The sequence below is a fragment of the Vidua macroura genome, chromosome 6, assembly GCF_024509145.1.
Source record: "Vidua macroura isolate BioBank_ID:100142 chromosome 6, ASM2450914v1, whole genome shotgun sequence".
In the NCBI taxonomy this organism is placed as follows: Eukaryota; Metazoa; Chordata; class Aves; order Passeriformes; family Viduidae; genus Vidua; species Vidua macroura.
Genome location: NC_071576.1, coordinates 55,698,365 through 55,715,957, shown reverse-complemented (window position 1 = coordinate 55,715,957; position 17,593 = coordinate 55,698,365). Strand labels below are relative to the sequence as shown.

The 17,593-nt window shown below is 42.0% G+C and overlaps 1 protein-coding gene across 4 annotated transcripts in view; it reads left to right on the top strand.

Moving 5' to 3' along the window:
- The window catches only part of LOC128808319 (acyl-CoA (8-3)-desaturase-like), a 20,661-nt gene extending 3,068 nt beyond the window's left edge, over positions 1-17,593 (top strand). The window contains exons 1-12 of one of the 4 annotated variants that reach the window (XM_053979270.1): positions 3,125-3,139; positions 9,250-9,360; positions 9,771-9,968; positions 10,955-11,056; positions 11,220-11,348; positions 12,471-12,528; positions 12,889-12,965; positions 13,477-13,574; positions 13,875-13,971; positions 14,637-14,716; positions 14,825-14,950; positions 15,248-17,593. In XM_053979270.1, the coding sequence (XP_053835245.1) occupies positions 3,134-3,139; positions 9,250-9,360; positions 9,771-9,968; positions 10,955-11,056; positions 11,220-11,348; positions 12,471-12,528; positions 12,889-12,965; positions 13,477-13,574; positions 13,875-13,971; positions 14,637-14,716; positions 14,825-14,950; positions 15,248-15,299 (1,134 nt within the window). In that variant the 5' untranslated portion in view covers positions 3,125-3,133 and the 3' untranslated portion in view covers positions 15,300-17,593. Of the gene's footprint in view, positions 1-3,124; positions 3,140-6,418; positions 6,638-8,378; positions 8,563-9,249; positions 9,361-9,770; positions 9,969-10,954; positions 11,057-11,219; positions 11,349-12,470; positions 12,529-12,888; positions 12,966-13,476; positions 13,575-13,874; positions 13,972-14,636; positions 14,717-14,824; positions 14,951-15,247 lie in introns of those variants that run through there. The other 3 variants (XM_053979267.1, XM_053979268.1, XM_053979269.1) reach the window with 3 other exon arrangements.

Below are 17,593 nucleotides of genomic sequence, written 5' to 3'. Positions count from 1 at the left end.
TTTGCAGTCCTTGCCCAACTTGTGGATGTGTTTGCATCCATTATCCCAGATTCCTGAAGAGGGGGATGGTTAGGGTTTATAGAATTTTCCCCATCTTTAGAAAAGTAGGGGAAGTCAAGCTGATTGTAGATTCCACAGGACAGATGATGAATGCAGCTGAGTTGCTCATAAATGGGAGGATTTGCTGCTTCCCAAGGTTCTTTTACAAGGAATAGAGAGAGATTTCCTAACAAGTCAGGTGTAGAGGACAAGTGCAGTAATGCAACACTGCTCATGGGCGGGAAAGGTAGAGGATTACACTGGAAGAGATTTCTCTGGGATTTGCATCTCCTGCAGGGACTGGTATTAAACGTTCAGAAAATGGGGAGGAATTTCCACCAAGAATAGTTTTGAAACAGCAGCAAGAAATTATACACCCATGACAGCTTATATGAAATGCTGGTTATGATGGTGTCCCTTAGGCAAAATTTCCAAAGGTCTGATTGATCCATAGTAATCTCCCTTGGCTTTGCTCCCAAGAACCAGCCTGGCTTTTTGATTTTTGCAGCTCATAATTTAAGTTCTTATCAGTCTGCTGATTTTTTTTTTTTTTTTTTTTTTTTTTTTTTTTTTTTTTTGTGAGAGAATAAAATTGTCGGCGTTCCCTGAGCAAAATAAAAGAAGAATCAGTGAATTGATCAGAAAATGAGAAATTTTAGAGCAGAGAATACTTCAATCTGTCAGTAATAAAGAAATATTCAGCAGCTGAAGTGTGGATCAATACCAGTTCAAGATACAGTGTAAGTGCAAATCTTAGTACCAAGGTTAATTAGCCCAATTAGCAGAAGCAGTGCTAGATTGTCCTCTAAGGGTAATATAAAAATCCAAGAATAACTCAATTTTATAGATGATAATTCCTTGTATAATGTTTGCTTTGACTCAGGAAGAGATCAGGGCAGGCCTGTGGGCAGTATTATCCTAATTAGGTTGCCTCCTGCATAATAGACCTTTTCAGATGAGCACTAACCCATCATTTAGCTGCAGACCAAGATAGAATGATAACTTCTTCTGGCAAGAAGGGGTGCCAATGTTCCAACAAATGAGCCTGAATTCCTTTCCAGGATCATCTCCCAGCCGGTTAGGAAAAAGAAACAAGGTGAGGTAAGAAATGCTGGGTGTTGCCCAAGTAAAATAAAAGGTGAGTGGAGATCTGCAATGAGCTCAGGTTTTGTCATTTTCTTTGTTTTGTTCCCTCTTCTCCCCTCACCCAAAAGAAAGATCAGAAACATGTGAGACTAGAAAGCCACAGGTATTTCTATCTTCAGCAAATATTCCAAAGTTGCCTAAATAAAGGAGTAAGGATAAAATTATGGGACTTAGCTCCCTAGCAACGAGGGGAGAAACAAACTCATGAGAGCATTTTTGAGGGATGAGGGACAACCTGTGAGGCAGATTGGGAATAGAAAGAATATGAAAAGGTCATGGAACTACAAGTAGGAGTTGCTACTTGTAGAAACTTCAGCAATTTAGTAATTGCTAAAGTGTCAAAGGAAAATTAAATTTTGCAAAAGAAGTAGCAAAATATGCAAACTATGAGTGGTCCCCTTGGCAGGCAGGGTAGGATGTAGAAGTTTAAGGACGAGGGACATCTCTGAGGCAAAATATTTAAATTGCCCTAAGAATACACCCCAAAATATGTGGCTGAGGAAAGACAGAGGCAGATGGTGAAGTCCAGGGAAGGAATTATGGCCAAATATTGGCTGTGCCACGTTTATTTCAGAGGTTGGAAGGAGGCCCGAGGCCCACAGGAAGGCCAGACAGAGGAAGGACACCATGGAACCAGCATGGGTGTTTTAATCCTGGCTTAGGCCACTTTGTTCCTAATTATGGTTGCACAAACCACATATTAAAACAAACTTTCGAGCATGGGCACCTTTTGTGGAGTTTCTCTTCTGTGGATGCCCAATTTCAGGCAGCCAGAACATTCAGAAGTTTGTAAGTAGTGGGTGCCCTGCACTGGGCACAGAAAACGCAACAAAAATGCTGCCTGGTCTGAAGAAAAAACCCAACCCCAAATATGCAACAGTGAGAAAACAAAATGGATTTGTTACAGGCATTTAACAATTTTGACTTGGATCATGTTGTGTCTTATTCTTTGTAACAATATAGAGCACTTGGGAGAAGAGAACTACAGAATTTGTTACTTTGGATCAGCTTAATTTAGATCTTAAAGCCACAAAAGAGACCCTGGGATTTTGAATTTCATGAAGCTGAAGGGTGCAAAGGGTTTATTTTATATGAATTGCAAAAAAAATGTATATAATATGTGCTTTAATGTCATTTATTGTTCTGTGGGGAGATTTAAATGAGAAGGTTCAAAGGGCTTATTACAGAGCCTAATTTTAGCCCTCATTCTAATTAACATCTTGGGGTTTTATTGTTTACTCATAAAATGCAACCAAAAGCTGGGAGGGAAAGCGTGGCTTTCACAGGTGTTTTTTTTCCTCTTTTGCAAAGGATGTGAAGATGGTTTTCACAGAGAAAAAAAACCCTGTGTTAATTTACTATTGATATCTGGACTAAGGAATGAAACAAAATTAATAAAAATTTTAAATATCTGAGCAAATGAAACCCCTCAAGGCAGGGTCTCCATTGCAAACTTGACTCTGTGTATAAAAAAACCCCTTAGTTTTGCTTTAGGTTTCTCTTTCCATTTCATGGGACGTGGTATTCCTGGTAAGTAGCTCCATCCGAGATGCAGGGTGGTATTTCATCAACCCAGAATATACTAAAAAAGGGAAAACCCGGTCCTTTTCTCCTCCTGACTGACATGGTGCCTTATAATGTTTTTATCAAAAGCAGTAAATTACTAGATTCTTTTTTCCTTTCCAAAACAAAATTTTGCAAACTGCAAAAGTTTTTTATTGCTTGAAAAGATTGCAAAGATCTTTCTGAATGCAGCCTTTTCCTGAATTATGGATTCCCCATTAAGTTTTGTTCTGGAGATAAAATAATGTTAATTATTTCTGTTTCCTGGCTCTGTTTGGGAAGAGGCACATCATAGTCACAGAAGAGGGAATCTTGAAGGAGAGTGCATGAAATCCAGCAAGAAAAACAGCCTCTGTACACAGGAATGTGTGTTCTGACTGGATGGATGCAGGTAATTTCCTTGGAGCCACTGTAGGGCAGAGGCTTCCTGAGCCCTCCACAAAGGGCTCAGTATCCTGTGAGCTCCATTCCAGAGTCCCTTGAGGACAAATTCTTCAAAGTAAAGTTATGTTATATAAATTAGGTGGTACCTGCCTCCTGATGCAGAGACTTTTCAGATCATCTCTGCTTTGATCAAAGATGCTGTTCCATGGCTCCAGAGCAGCCAGGACAGGGCAGAGAGACTCAGCTCTGCTTCCAGAGGGAAATGCACATGTACTTTCCAGCTTTCTCCACTGTTAACACCTAATTCTGGAGACCTGTTCAACCCACAACTGTCTGTGTTCTATCTAACAACTCTGGTGAGGCTCTACACTTCATAAAGTAGAGATTCTCCACCCAGTTTTGCCCAGGAGCCCCACTTGGGAGGTGTTCCCACTTGCCAGGCTCCATGAAAACCCTATAAAAAAGTAAGACAATATTACTCAGAACCTAAAGATCCTCTCCAGAAAAGAAGATTTTCTTAGAAACAAGATCACAGGATCATTAATACTGGAAAAACCTCTAAGATCATCAACCACTTCCAAACGTTCTGGGGTATCTCAGTACCAGATTTATTTCTGGACCATTTATCTCCAGTGTATTAAGTGTAAGCTGCAAACATTTACATGACAGACGAGAAAAGGGCCGAGGCAGCAACTGCTAGATGAGCAGTCATGTAGTGTCCTTCTGGAAATCTGGGAAACTGTGTCAAGAGCCTGTGCAAGGAGACTCTGAGTCATGGGAGCAGGGCTGTGGAGCAGCCCTGTGCCTGTGTACCAGCTCCCGGGAACGCAGGACACGCTTTTTGGCAGGTGTGTGGGCAGTGGTTGCAGAACACCGAGTGTGGTGTAAATTCACTCTAACAGGTTTCTCAATAGTTTCTCTGGGTGAGCAGGACCGTGCCTTTCGCTATCTGAGCTTTTGAAATCAGTTTGGTAACCTGGATAATATAGACAGAGGCAGCTTCTGCTTTCACATTGGGAAGGGATTTTAATTGAACAGAATATCAGTGGGCGTTACAGGCCCCTCTGGATGGGATCTGATGCTAAATAAAGTCGGACAATAAATATTGATACACACTGTTAATACAGAGGACAATCATCTTAGAGTTCCCAAACTTAATTCCACCAGTTTGCTGGATGCTGGCACCCACAGTGTTAACAGTGAAAGTCACAGCTACTGACTGTGGGTATAGACAGAGACATCCCATATTTGTTCACTCCAGTACATTCCTGGCTCTTTATCCTGCGTCTCCTCGTAGACCAAAACCAAACCCCACATTTTTATCTCCTCCTTTTCAAGTAGCTGCTACATGTACAAGTCTGAATATAGGGCCATGGGAAGGGTTTTTTGTACTTTCAGCCAGCTATGGAGTAACTTGATATTTTCACATGTGCACAAAACCCCACATCTGCAGGAAATTGCGCAAACTGTTGCATATTTTATTGCCACCACCTCAAGTACTGAATATTGATTTAGGTAAGACTCTGTACATGTACATAGATCATGAACACATCATTAGCGTGGACACTCTCAGCTTTTATTTAGAGCAAGATAAAGAGTTACAAAATACAATGTGACAGCAGAGTAGAAATTATTCCTCCCATTCTTTTATCACTGTCTTTTAATGAATAGCAGCAGTCACATTTCTCTTTTACTTTGGGTGGTTCACCAATTGCCACATGTCAGGTACTTTTAAATGGCAGTTTGGGGCTTGACTGAATAATTTGCATGATGCTACATGATTTGAAGAATTAGAATTGCATCATTTAGAGTTCCACGTCAGCCAAAAAACTGCCCATTCTGTGCTTGGGAGACAGGGAAAATGCCTCACTCTGCTGAGGTGCCTTGGTCAAGAAAGTAGTTTGGCTTTTTTATCTACCTTTATCTTTCTTTATCTTTCTGTCCTGAAGTCTGCAGCTTCACCTGAGTGTTTTCTCAGAACTGGGAGTTCACACTGGGAGCTCCACAGTTTTCTTGGAATCCCAGAGTATGAATTGTCTGGGTAGCTCATTGTCACAAGAGACAGTTGAGACCTGCAGCTGCCCAGCTTCAGGCAGCAACTGGTCATCGCTGCAGGCCACATCTGGAGTTATAGACCTAAGAAATTCAGAAACATAAATAGAACATTTGAAGCAAGGGGGGAAAGTCAGGATTTAACTCAGTATTGCATTACAAAGGGGTATGATGGAAATACCCCATCTCTACCACCCCAGACTGTACCACATCTGCCTGCTGCTTGTATCTTCCTCAAAAGCACCCAAGGCTTAGAATTTTGTATTTAAAAAATCCCAACCAGGATTAAGACACTGCTAGATCTCAAGTAGGGCAATATTTAATTTACATTGCTTAATTTTTCTTCAAAAATGATGCGAGTTCATAGAAAACTTGGCATTGCCTTGTCACTGCATTTTATTATAGCTGAGAACTCTTTACCTCTTTATTGCACAGGAGACCTTCACTATATCAGAGATGCATAGACTTGGTTTCTGCAGGAGTAGTGTTTAAGTAAAGTTAATTATGTCAACATTGCCTTTAAGCATAGGTTTCTGAATTTATAGCCAAAGTTGGTGTTAACAGTTACTGCTATTATTATCGTTGTTATTATTATTGTTGTTGTTATTTTTATCACTAATTTTACTACTGCTATTACTACAAAATATTTTAATGTTCTAGACTCATGAATTAATTACTTGAACAATTAGGTGGTTGCATGGCCTCAGGAACATACAGGAAATTCTGAAACCAAGTGTATGCAAAGTATTATCAATATAGAAGCCAAATTAACTGGAAATAAAGAATGTTTTCTTAATGTGTTCTTTCTTTACTCTGATCTGGTGGTATTTTAATCAATTATTTATTTGAGAAAGGCACATTAATTCAGAATGCAAGAGTCAAAAAAATTTCAAAGGCCAAGAACAACCTGAAGGATTTGGGTGGTGATGAGGCCATTTAGAGGTAACAGGCGGTCTTCCCAAATTTCTGTCTTTATTCCTGCTTGTGTTCAGTGAAGCAGTCAGACCTTGCAAAGGCAGCTCAGAAAGGACAAGAAGGAGCAGGGCTTTTCCTCACGGGTGTGTCCAAGCGTCTGGAAGAGGAGGGAACGTGGGATGGGTGTGTTTGGACGAGGAGAGCCAACCAGCCCTTGGAAGCGCAGGGAGTGGCTTGGAGTGGGGCTGTATAACGGGCAGGCCAGCATGGGCCACCCTCAGCCTGGACAGGGAGCTGCCACTGGAGAGTCCCAGCACGGATGGCTCCACAGACTGGCCCCAGCGAGAAGGGGACAGGACCTGTTCTGGCCCTTCCACAGCTTTTCACTTGGGAAGAGATCAGGATCCACAACGGCCGCGGGCAAGGCCGGGAGCAGTGGCTGGTGGTTGACAGGAAGGTTTATGATGTCAGCCAGTTTTCCAAGAGCCATCCCGGGGGCAGCCGGGTTATCAGCCACTATGCCGGGCAGGATGCCACGGTAAGAGCTGGGAAAGCGGCGGAGGAAGGTGGTTCCAGTGGCAGGGAAGGAGGACGTGGTGGGGAATCCTGTCTGGTGGTGGTCATCACTGTGCTTGGTCAGAGAGCGGACTGAGAAAGCAGCATGATGACCTTGGGCTGCAGGACATAAGGAAAAGTCCTACAAATATATTTGATCACAGATCTTCCAGGGATTCCTGCAAAAATCTTTGATCTAGAGGATTTATCTAAAATCATTTAGTGCTTTTTGGCAGGAACAAATACTTCTAAGCAGATCTCCCAGATTATGCTGAAAGGAGACACTGAATTTCTGAATAGGCAGAAATCTGAGAATTGGAAACATGAACATAAACTTGTGATGTGGGAGATTTAATTCTTGTCACGACAAGACTTTCTGACTTGAAGAAAGTTGCTTAGCCTGTCTTGATTCCTCAGGTTTCAGCGTGCAGAATGGGATGGCATTTCTAATTCCCAGCCCAAAATGGACCAGATCAGTTACTTTTCACATTTCATCCCTTGCACCCTGGGGCAGGAAAATACCTGGTGATCTCAGAGGAAGCAAAAGGAGAGGTTTGAGTCTTGTTTGGTTTCTCCCAGGTTCACTGACCTTCAGAGCATAGGCCAGCCCAGAGATCCTAGTGCTATCTCCTGCACTTTCTGCCACTGGACTTTTACAAAAGGAGTCAAAGAATGCAGAATGCATGGAATGATTTGTCCCCAAGCTATGTCCTCCCAGCTCCTGCAAGGACTGCAATTTACATCATTGTATTTATAGACTCCCAGGGGCTTTAACCGCGCAGTGAATGTGTTTAAAAAATGACCTTTGATCTTACTTCTTTTATTGTAGCAATAATTGCAATCTGATTTTACTTGATCTTAAAGTTATTTTCAAACCTCTAGGTGTACTATATCCCTTTGAAGACAGGACCACAACCAGTAGCCAAAATCGTGGGTTCAGTGGGGATTTGTGTTGCATCCTAACAACACTTTGTGTCTTGCCTTTGCTAATCCTAATCATTTTTTTTTGCTTTTAAAGTGCTGCTTGTGCATACATTCTAAGAAATCCACATAGAAAAGCAGGACTGGAAGGTGTCTCAATAAATTACTGGTGCAGGACTTTACCTAAAACCAGGATCCAGGATTTTTTTTCCCAACAACTCTTGACTGCTCTAGAACTCCTAATAGTCTATACATAGTGAGAATTTTCTTCCTCTATGGGAATTGTTTTGAAAATACAAGGCAAGACCATTACAGAGCATTTAATTGATGTCAAATATTGTGAGTTATGTGCCTTGTAGGTGATAGTTCTTAAAGTTAATCTCTAATGTTAATCTTAAAGTTAGTAAGATGCTAATCAGGGCCTAAGACCAGGGAGGAGGAACAGACAGGACTGAGAGGCTTTCAGTGATAAGAATCTGTGATACTGATCTCATGGATAGGAGTTTCTGCTTGAAAGGATTCTGGTTCCTGTTTCCAAACTGCTGTACAGATACTTATGGATTAAATCAGAATTCCTGGCAAGATGGAGGGATATAAAAATGTATAAATAAAATATAAAATCCTCACCTGGAGGATGACGGGCACAAAATTGTGATGGAAAGGTTTCCCCAGTCCTCTTGGTCTGGGCAGAGCTGTTCATTTGTCACTGTGACAAAGGGTGACTAGATGTCTGTAGAAAAGCTCAAATTTCCAAAAAGTCACCCTGTTCTGGCTTTTTCTAGACTACAGTACTCAGAGAGAGACTGTCTCCAGCCAAGAGGCTCCAAGGAAGTCCTCTGTCCTCTTCCAGGGTTTTGATCCTGACCAAACTCGTGCAGAATATTTGGGTTGTGCTCATCCCTGCTGATTTTCAGAGCCAAAATCAGCAAAACCAGACTGTTCAAAATGAGGATTTTGTTCTATCTGCTCTTTCTGGAAGAAAAAAGGGTATGGCCAACCTCTTTACCTTTCTTCTGGAAAATCCACTGAGGACACGAACTAAAGAAGAGTTTTGATTTATCTGGAATCTCATCCTTTTTCCATTGTTTATATTTGATTTGAAACTGTGATTTGAAATGGTTCTTGGACAGGCACTTTTCTGTCATTTGTGTTCCCACGTCCCCAAAACATCAACTTGTTCTGGAAATTGGGAGGGAACTGTAAGAGACACCCAGTTTGTGCTGCTGAATATGAGGCTTCAGCATCTGTTTTGTATGGCCTTAGTGTTGCACAGACAGGATTTCAAAGTCTCATCCCAAGCATGGCAGAGACACACCTCATTCCCTGCTCTTGGGTCCCATCCATAGGGCAGGGCTGCTGGCTGGAGCCTTCTAGGGACAGACTGTGCTGAAGCAAGCAGATGAAGGAACAGGTTTCCCTCTGCAAAGGGTTTTTCATCAAACCCTTTCATGTTTATTACCAGCCTCACCCAGAAGCATTTATGAAATCTGGGTGCTTGAAACTCCTCCAGCTTCCTTGGGCCAAGCTCCAGTAAATGGGAAAGAGTGACAGGAGAGACAAAAATGGACAAGGGGAGCAGGATTTTGTGTTATAATCCAGACCTGAGGAATGAGAGGCTCAGCTCTGGTGTTCGGTCACGTGCTCTCTCTCACTCCCTCCCTTTGTGTTCCTCAGGATGCCTTTGTGGCATTCCACAACGACAAGTCTCTGGTGAAAAAGTACCTGAAATCTCTGCTGATTGGGGAGCTGGCACCTGATCAACCCAGCTTTGAGTCTAATAAAAAGGTGAGTGCCCTAGATTCCAGTGGTGGGAATGGCTTGGGGTTCAGCATGGAAGGAGAACAGGAGAGGTAGCAGGAATTGCCTCTGAGGGAGCACGCCTGATGCTCTGGGTGGTGATGGGCAGGCATGGAAATGTGACTGTCCCAGCATCACTAAATCCACCCCTGGGAGCAAGGAATGAGCTCCAGAGCCCCAAATCCTGCTCTGTTCTCCTCGCTGGGATGTCTCAGAATCAAAGCAAAAGCTGTTGACTTCATGCTTGTTTTGGCACAGAGCCCCTACTCACAGAACATCTCCTCCAACTTCTGTGGCTGTTTTGGGGCTCCTGGCTGGCTTTGCTCTATGACATTTTCAAAGTAAATAGTGCATTAATATTCATGTTACCCACAGAAATCCCTTTTCTTTACCCTAAGAAATCCCTCTTGGAGGATTTTCGTGAGCTGCGCTGCACCATCGAGAAGATGGGACTTCTGAGGCCCAATTACTTCTTCTTCTTCCTGATTTTCCTTCACCTCCTGGTGCTGGATGCTGCATCCTGGCTCGTGGTCTGGTACTTTGGCATATCCCTGTTGCCTTTCCTGACTGGCATGGTGTTCTTCACCACTGCCCAGGTAAACTGCTGACGGCTGCTCAATGCTGCAGACACCCTTGGCTCTTCCAGGTGGGGAGGGTTAATGGAATGCTCCCATCCCAGGCATTGCCTCTCCTTAGATCCCATTATCTGGCTGAAGATGACAAGCACGTTCTACGTCACAATTTTTGTTGCCTGCAGCTGATCTCATTTTGCTGACAGGCTGCTCCCTCGGGATGGTGGGGTTCTTGTGGAACTGGCTCTTTCACAAGATGGGACGAGCTGATTTAATCACTTACTGCAGGAAAAAGAAGGAATATTTCGTTCTCACTTGCATTTTTGGCTCTCTGTTTCTTCTCTCAGATGGCTCTGGTATTTTTTGGGTCCTTTATGAGTCTCCTCTAGCCCTGAATAGTTTTCTGCTGGATTAGTAAATTCAGCCATATAAGCAAAGGATCCATTTCAGCGTGGGTGTAGGGAAGGAGGGAATAGGGATTTGTAGCACTTAGATGGGAGAAATTGAAGGGTGTGGCAGAGGGAGGAAAATTAAGGTTTTCTTATTAGCACTGAATGCTTAAGTTTGCTCAGATCCCCCTGGAGCAGGTGCAAATGAGCTAATTTATTTAATTAATCTGTTTTAATTGCCTAATATCTGCTAAGGCAGATATCCCTCAAAGAGCAGTCTTGTATTTCCATGGAAATATGGAATGCAGTGAAGCCACAGACTTGCTGTGGCTGGTTACTTGGAAATTAATTATTCATGATGTAGCAACAAAATTCCATGCTGTGACAGTGAAGTTAATTGCAGTGATGCTTCACTGCTTTCCCTATATTCCAGATGAAATTAATATCTGGAATTGAGCAACTCTAGTGGACAGTGGCCTGGATGGAAGTTCCCAGCCCTGTGAGTTTCTCTTGACACATCAGAAGGAGGATGAAACTCACACTATGAAGTTACAGAGACTCACAAGGCAAGTTATTGCAATAAATCAGTTCTCTTTCCTCAGTGATCTTTTTGTCTCCCAGATCCAGATGGGCTGGTTCCAGCATGATCTGGGGCACTGCTCTGTCTTCAGGAAGCCCAGGTGGAATCATCTCCTGCAGATCGTGGTGATAAGCATGCTGAAGGTAGTGGTGGGAATGTTCTCTGGGGCTGATCGGGACTAAGCAATGGATGGGAGTGTCCCTAAATCCAGGCAAGGTCTCCTGTGAGGGAATTGCAGAAAATAGAGATGGGATCCTTGATATTGCTCCAGTTTGAATCCCTGGTGTCGCCCTTTTCCCCATGCAGGGGCTGCCTGCCAGCTGGTGGAACCACCTGCACAACCAGCACCACGCCAAGCCCAACTGCTTCCGCAAGGACCCCGACCTCAACATGCACCCTCTGCTCTTCAGCCTGGGAAAGACCCTCTCCATGGAGGTCTGCAAAAGCAGATTTGGTGACAGAAAGCTAGATATGTATCTAATATATAATAATGACAACCAAGTTTGTGCCTTGAAACAAAGTGGTTTTTAAGGTCCCCTTCCAATCCAGACTATTCTAGGATTTTATGATAATTCCTGAAGTGTTCCAAGATCTGAGAGTCTCGTGTTATTGCAATGCTGAGGCACCGACTCCCGAGAAGCAAAGGCTTAAAATCAGTGCTTAAGTAAAGGCAAGCACCTTGAAGGAAGCTCCAGGGGTGAGTCAGCCCAACTTGCATAAGAGAGGGTTAGTGAGTCAGATGTTCCCTCTGGATCCTCCTGGCTGCCAGAGCTGTTGGGCACCCAAATCCTTCAGGGCCGGAGGAGCTGCTGCATGCCAAATGCAAATGCAGCAAATGATTTCCTAATCCTGAATTTTATGGCTTTCATAAAAAGAGAAACTATAAACAGATCCTCGCTGCTTCCATTATGGTTTCTGACAGCATCAGGATAGGCAAGGGCGCATTTGCCTTTTCCTTGTAATTCCTTTTATTCGTGGGGTGATGAAATGGCCTTGTTGTGAGATACACCAGCCTCTTAAAATAATGCCTCTCTCTCTTTTACCTCTCCAAGACACATGGAAAGTTCCAGCTCTGCTGTCCTAGACAGATTCCTGCAATGGGAGATACAAAATGCTTATTGATAGAAAACCGCTGGCTCCATTTGGGAAGGATTTTGTCGGGGATTTTGGGAAAGATTTCTCATGTAGGAGCATGAGCATCCAGAGCAGGTTGGCTGTTCTCCAGTAGGTCTGATGGAGTGAAAATGTAGGAAATCAGTTCTCATGTCTTCCTGGTTTTTAACAGGATCAGAGTTAGGCACACCATGGATAGGCAAAGTGGATTCAGGGGTTTTGTTTATGCAGTTTATTTGTTGCTTCAGTGTTGATCCAGTGCAGACTAGAGCTCTGGAAGTAGTTTGCTTTAGTTCCTTATTATTTTGTCTTTTGAAGAATTATATTCCAAAAGTTTGGGGTGATGTTAAGAAACTTTTTGTGCAATTGATGAAAAATTACAAGGTGAAGAAATAAACTTAATTGTGCTTTTTGTGAATATTTCATTATCTTTTCATTTTTCAGCTTGGAAAGCAGAAGAAAAAGTTCATGCCTTACAATTACCAGCACAAGTATTTCATCTGTGAGTATGCCCTAAAATCATGAGTGCATCTCCTCCCCCAGAAAATAAGTGTTTTTAAAGATATTCCTATTGAAGTGAGAGCTCCAGGAAGCTTCCTTCACATTAAAGAAGGTCCCTATGAGGAGGAATTGCCCCTTAAGTCTCTGTTTGGGTTATGAGATGTAGATAGGGGTGTATCAAACAGATACAGGGATGGAAGAAATGGAGAAGTGATGAGAAGAAAAGAGGAAGAGAATATGTGGGTGCATGGAGGTTAATATGAGTGGAAGACAGCAATTTTTCTTCCACTGGAAAGAAGAATCATTTTTATGATGCAGTGAAATCACAATTTTATTTTTTTTTTTCTGTTCTGTCCTTCAGTGCTGGCCCCACTTGCCCTTGTACCCTTCTTCCAGCTGTCAACAATCTACTTTGCAATCAAGAGAAAAAAGTGGTTGGTAAGCACTGCTTTCCTTTCTGAATTCCAAAAATGTCACTGTATCCACCTTCATCTCCTACTGGGCAGGTGGTTGAGGGGTAAGAGAGAAAAAGGATAGAAAAGGCTGATTCTAGGCTTGCTGCAGCAAGAGAAAATGGTTTAAAAGAGGCATTTTAGCCTTTTAGCAGATAAATAAAAGTTACCAGGAAATTCCCAGACCCAGAGTGTGATGGCAGGGCTGTTGTCTGCAGTTATTGATGGTTAAGTAGGAATATTTGAGGGACACACCCACCTTATGCACAATGAAGCATACTCCTGATAAATCAGAAATTTGCATATTTGAACATTTTTTAAGCTGCAGTTCAAGTAAAAGGGAGAGGATGGAGTCGAGGCATTTCATCAACAAAGACTGATTTTCATCCTGATTTGTTTGGGTTTTTTTTTTGTTTTTTTTTTTTTTTTTGTTTTTTTTTTTTTTGTTTTTTTTTTTTTTTTTTTTTTTTTGTTTGTTTTTGTTTTTTTTTTTATAGGACCTGATATTGGTTGTGACTTTCAACATCCGAGTCTGCCTCATGTATGTTCCTTTAATGGGATTTAACAACTTCATGGTGTACTACTGGCTGTCCAGGTAACTCAGAGCAGACCCAGAGCCCCCATAATTAATATTTGTAATCAATATTGAGCTTCAAAAGAAAGAAATGAAAACTAAAACTACGGTTTTCTCAGAATGAAATAGTCCACAAGAAACAGTTTAACTTCGGGGGGAAGGGGGGTGGTGGCCGCTCAGGGACATTTGCATCTAAAACTTGAGTAGTTCTTGAACTCCAGAAGTGCTTTTTCACTTAAGAAGAGACTTAGCCAAGTGTTTTAGTGTTAAATTTGGATGGGATTAGAGATATGACAAGAATTTCTGGGTTTATCTGCCCAGGTACCTTGAGAGTAGCTGGTTTATTTGGGTGTCCCAGATGAACCACATCCCAATGGACATTGATTATGACAAGAACAAAGACTGGGTGTCTACTCAGGTGAGAAACACCTTTTCTCTGGAATGCTGGGTCTGCTGGTCTAAACTATAGAACAAAGACAACATTGTTACTCTCTTAGATTAACTGTTAATGAGGTTTGCCCTTCCATTCATTCAATAAACATTTCTGAGTTATTCAAACCATTTAAAATTATAGTTGGAAAACAGGAAATCTAGATTTAAAAAATCTTGTTTTTTCACTGAAAGGCCTTGACATATTTTTCACAACCCTTTCCCCTCTCTATTATAGAAAAGTACTGATGGTATAACAGCCAATTTCCTCTTTAGGCCAACTAAAGGGAAGCAAAGTGGGATACCTTTATTTTTACCCTACAGGCTGCAAGTTTACTACAGATAAATCTGACAAAATTGCCTGATAAAAAAGAATATGTAAATAGAGCTTTGCTCACCTCTATCCTGCCTCCAGCAGTATAATCCCACACAGTGGGCTTGCAGCAGTTTCCTGTTTTATCAAGGATAAAAAACTCAGCCTGGCTAGTCTAGACTGTGTTGGAATTCCTCGGAGCAATGATGACTGTAATCCCTGACTTTGCCTTGATTTTTATGCTAGACTAGGGTGGGCAGTGATTGCTGGGCTTCCATTGTTGGACTTGCAGGTAAAGAAAATCAAAATCATCTGAGGGTTTTGGGTTTTTTCCCTCCCAGCTCCACGCAACCTGCAACGTGAAGCAGTCTGTGTTCAATGACTGGTTCACTGGGCACCTGAACTTCCAAATCGAGCACCAGTGAGTATCATCCTGGGGGAAAAAATGGGAATAATCTGAGGCAGGGGAATATTTTGAACAGGGAGAAAGCCAAGCTTTGCAATAATTCTCCCTCATCCCATTGTGCAGCCTGTTCCCCACAATGCCTCGGCACAACTACTGGAAAGTGGCTCCCCTGGTGAAAAGCCTCTGTGACAAGCACGGCATTGAATACAAAAGCAAGACTTTGCTGACAGCCTTTGTAGATATTTTGCAGTAAGTATCAATTAACAAGATGATTTTTGCTCTGTGGTGGCAGGTGAGAGACACCCAGGCAGCCATTTCAAATAAATGTCCACAAAGAGATCAAACCAAGAGGTTATTTAGACTTTTCTAAAGTTTCAAAGCTTTTAAATCCTCCCAGCTCAATGACAGCAGTCAGACTTTGCTATGAGGTGTCCATGCAATTTAAAATCCAATTTTTTTCCTTTCATTTCTATAACTACTGTTGGCCTTCCACAAAGTTGAGTTCTGTCTCCTCCTAAGTGATTTTTTTCCCTTCTGCTCCTGCAGTTCCCTGAAGGATTCTGGGGAGCACTGGCTGGAAGCATATCTGCATGGATAGAAACTGGCAACTCTCCAAGGGAATCCCTTCACCACACAACTGCTGCCAAGAGCCAGGACACATCATCCCTGTGCATGTCCTCAGGCATGGGAACTCAGGAGCTGGGCAAAGTTAATTTCAGTAAGAATGAAATGGGAAAGTGCCTTCAAGATACATTTTTACCTTGTTCCCAACAATGAACCTCTGTTTTTTCCTGCTCTCAATCTCAGAATTTAGAGATGGCCTTTTACACTTGGGGAGAAGTAGCTCTTGAATCAGCTTGACCAGTTTAACTTTATTGGAAGTGCCAGCTCCTTGCTTATGGAAGAGGTTTGAAAGGAAATTCTTCTCCGAGTCATAGAATCCTGGAATGGTTTAGGTTGGAAGGGACCTTAAAGATCATCTTGCTCCACCGCCTGTCATGGGCAGGGACACCTTCCACCAGACCAGGTTGCTCCAAACCCTGTCCAGCCTGGCCTTGAACAGTTCCAGGGATGGGACATCCACAGCTTCCCTGGAAACAAGCTCCAGTGCCTCACAATAAAGAATTTCTTCCTAATATCCAATCTACACCCACCCTCTGTCAGTTCAAAACTGTTGTCCCTCATCCTGTCCCTACAAGTCCTGATAAAAACTCTCCATCTTTCTCACAAGCCTCTTTCAGTATTAAGGTCTCCTTTGTGTTCTTGGCTCAGTGAAAAAAATGTAGGAAAAGTACAGGCAGTCAGGAGACATTAGGCCAAGGGGGAATTTCTTTTAATTTTTTTTTGAACAGATCAAATAAATGTACAAAGAGCAAGGTAGCCTCTGGGGCATGTCCCCATTGCTCTGGTCACCTTGCTGTGACTGTTAAGAGTTGTAACAGGTTCTGTTCCTGGATTGCACGGGCAGGCAGATCAGCTGGGGGCTCCTGACACCTGCAGTCACCAGTGTGAACACAGTGTGTATGTCTTGTGGTATCTGTGGGCGTAAATACGTGTCTTGGGTTTTAACTGAGTGCTGACTGTGCTGTCAGATTGGATTTCTGATGCAGACCATCTTTGAATCAGGCTGAGAAGACAAAGCACTGAGGAGTAGGTCCAGATTTCAAGGGTATTTAGGGTACTCCTGCTTTTATATATATATTACATTTTATCTAAAAGTTTCCCTCTTGGTGGTTTAGTACAATTAGTTTTACGAGAGAATTATGAATAAAGTTCTTGGTCATGATTTTTAGATTGAAGTCAAAGCCTGTTTTAGAAGGAGCTCTGATTTATCTTGCTAATTTTGAAAAGCAATTATGATTCAATGACATTTCCTAATGCCACTTAGAGTAAAATATATTCCATTATGGGACTGTCAGAACCCATGTAGTACTGTACCCACCTCACTGACCCAAAACCAGACAGGTTTTCATGGCAAGAACCTGTAGTGGCAAATAAAGAGATAATTTGCCCATAAAAGCAAAGACCACATGGTTCCTCTCCTCTGCCTTCACACCCAGAACTTTCAGTGGATAAATCACCCACAGGAGGAAGATGTGGGAGATTTCAAAGCAGCTCACTTGTGTTGCAATTTGCAGGCACCAACACCCCTCTTCTGGTATCTCCAAAAGATCAAGCCCAACAAACAAAGCAGAAGGAGTTTGGGGTTTTTATTTTTGCCTTTGTTTTTTTTTCAGAACATCTCAGTTTCTTCTTTTTATTTATATTTTTATGTGTAAGTGCAGGTACCAATAACACTGTTCTGGTTGTATCATAATAATGGCTGACAGATGTCTTTGAAAAGGGTCCTGTTTAAAAAAGTAGTTGTTAAAAAGTGTTTAAAATGTAGTTTGGAAATCCCTACTAACTGGTCCCTATAGCAATTAAGGGTTCCCAAATCCCAGGGGTGGTTATAATGGTGATATTCATAATTATTTGCTAAAGCAGAAACATTTTTTAATTATTTAAGGGATAATACTGTCTTAAGATGAATGCAGGGAGTTCATGGTACTACATAAAGACATTTTAAAATTGCTGTCCTGCTGAAGGTAATAAAAATATTATGGATTCCTCCTTTTTTTTTACCAGTGAAACTTGAAAGCTGTGCTGATCCTGTGTCCCCCTGAAATCAATACAAGGCTGAATCAAGAGGGTTCTTTGTGGTGTCAGTCTCATAAATTAAGCTGATCATTTGTAGTGTTTAATTAGAATACTGCTTATTTGAATGTCATTATTATTGATCCTTTTTTCAATCTGTTTTTAATTAAAACATTTCTGTCTCTATTTGTCCCAACAGGCTGCTCTGTGTCGATAATAATTTCTTTATCTTTTTAATAAAGGTTATTCACAGTG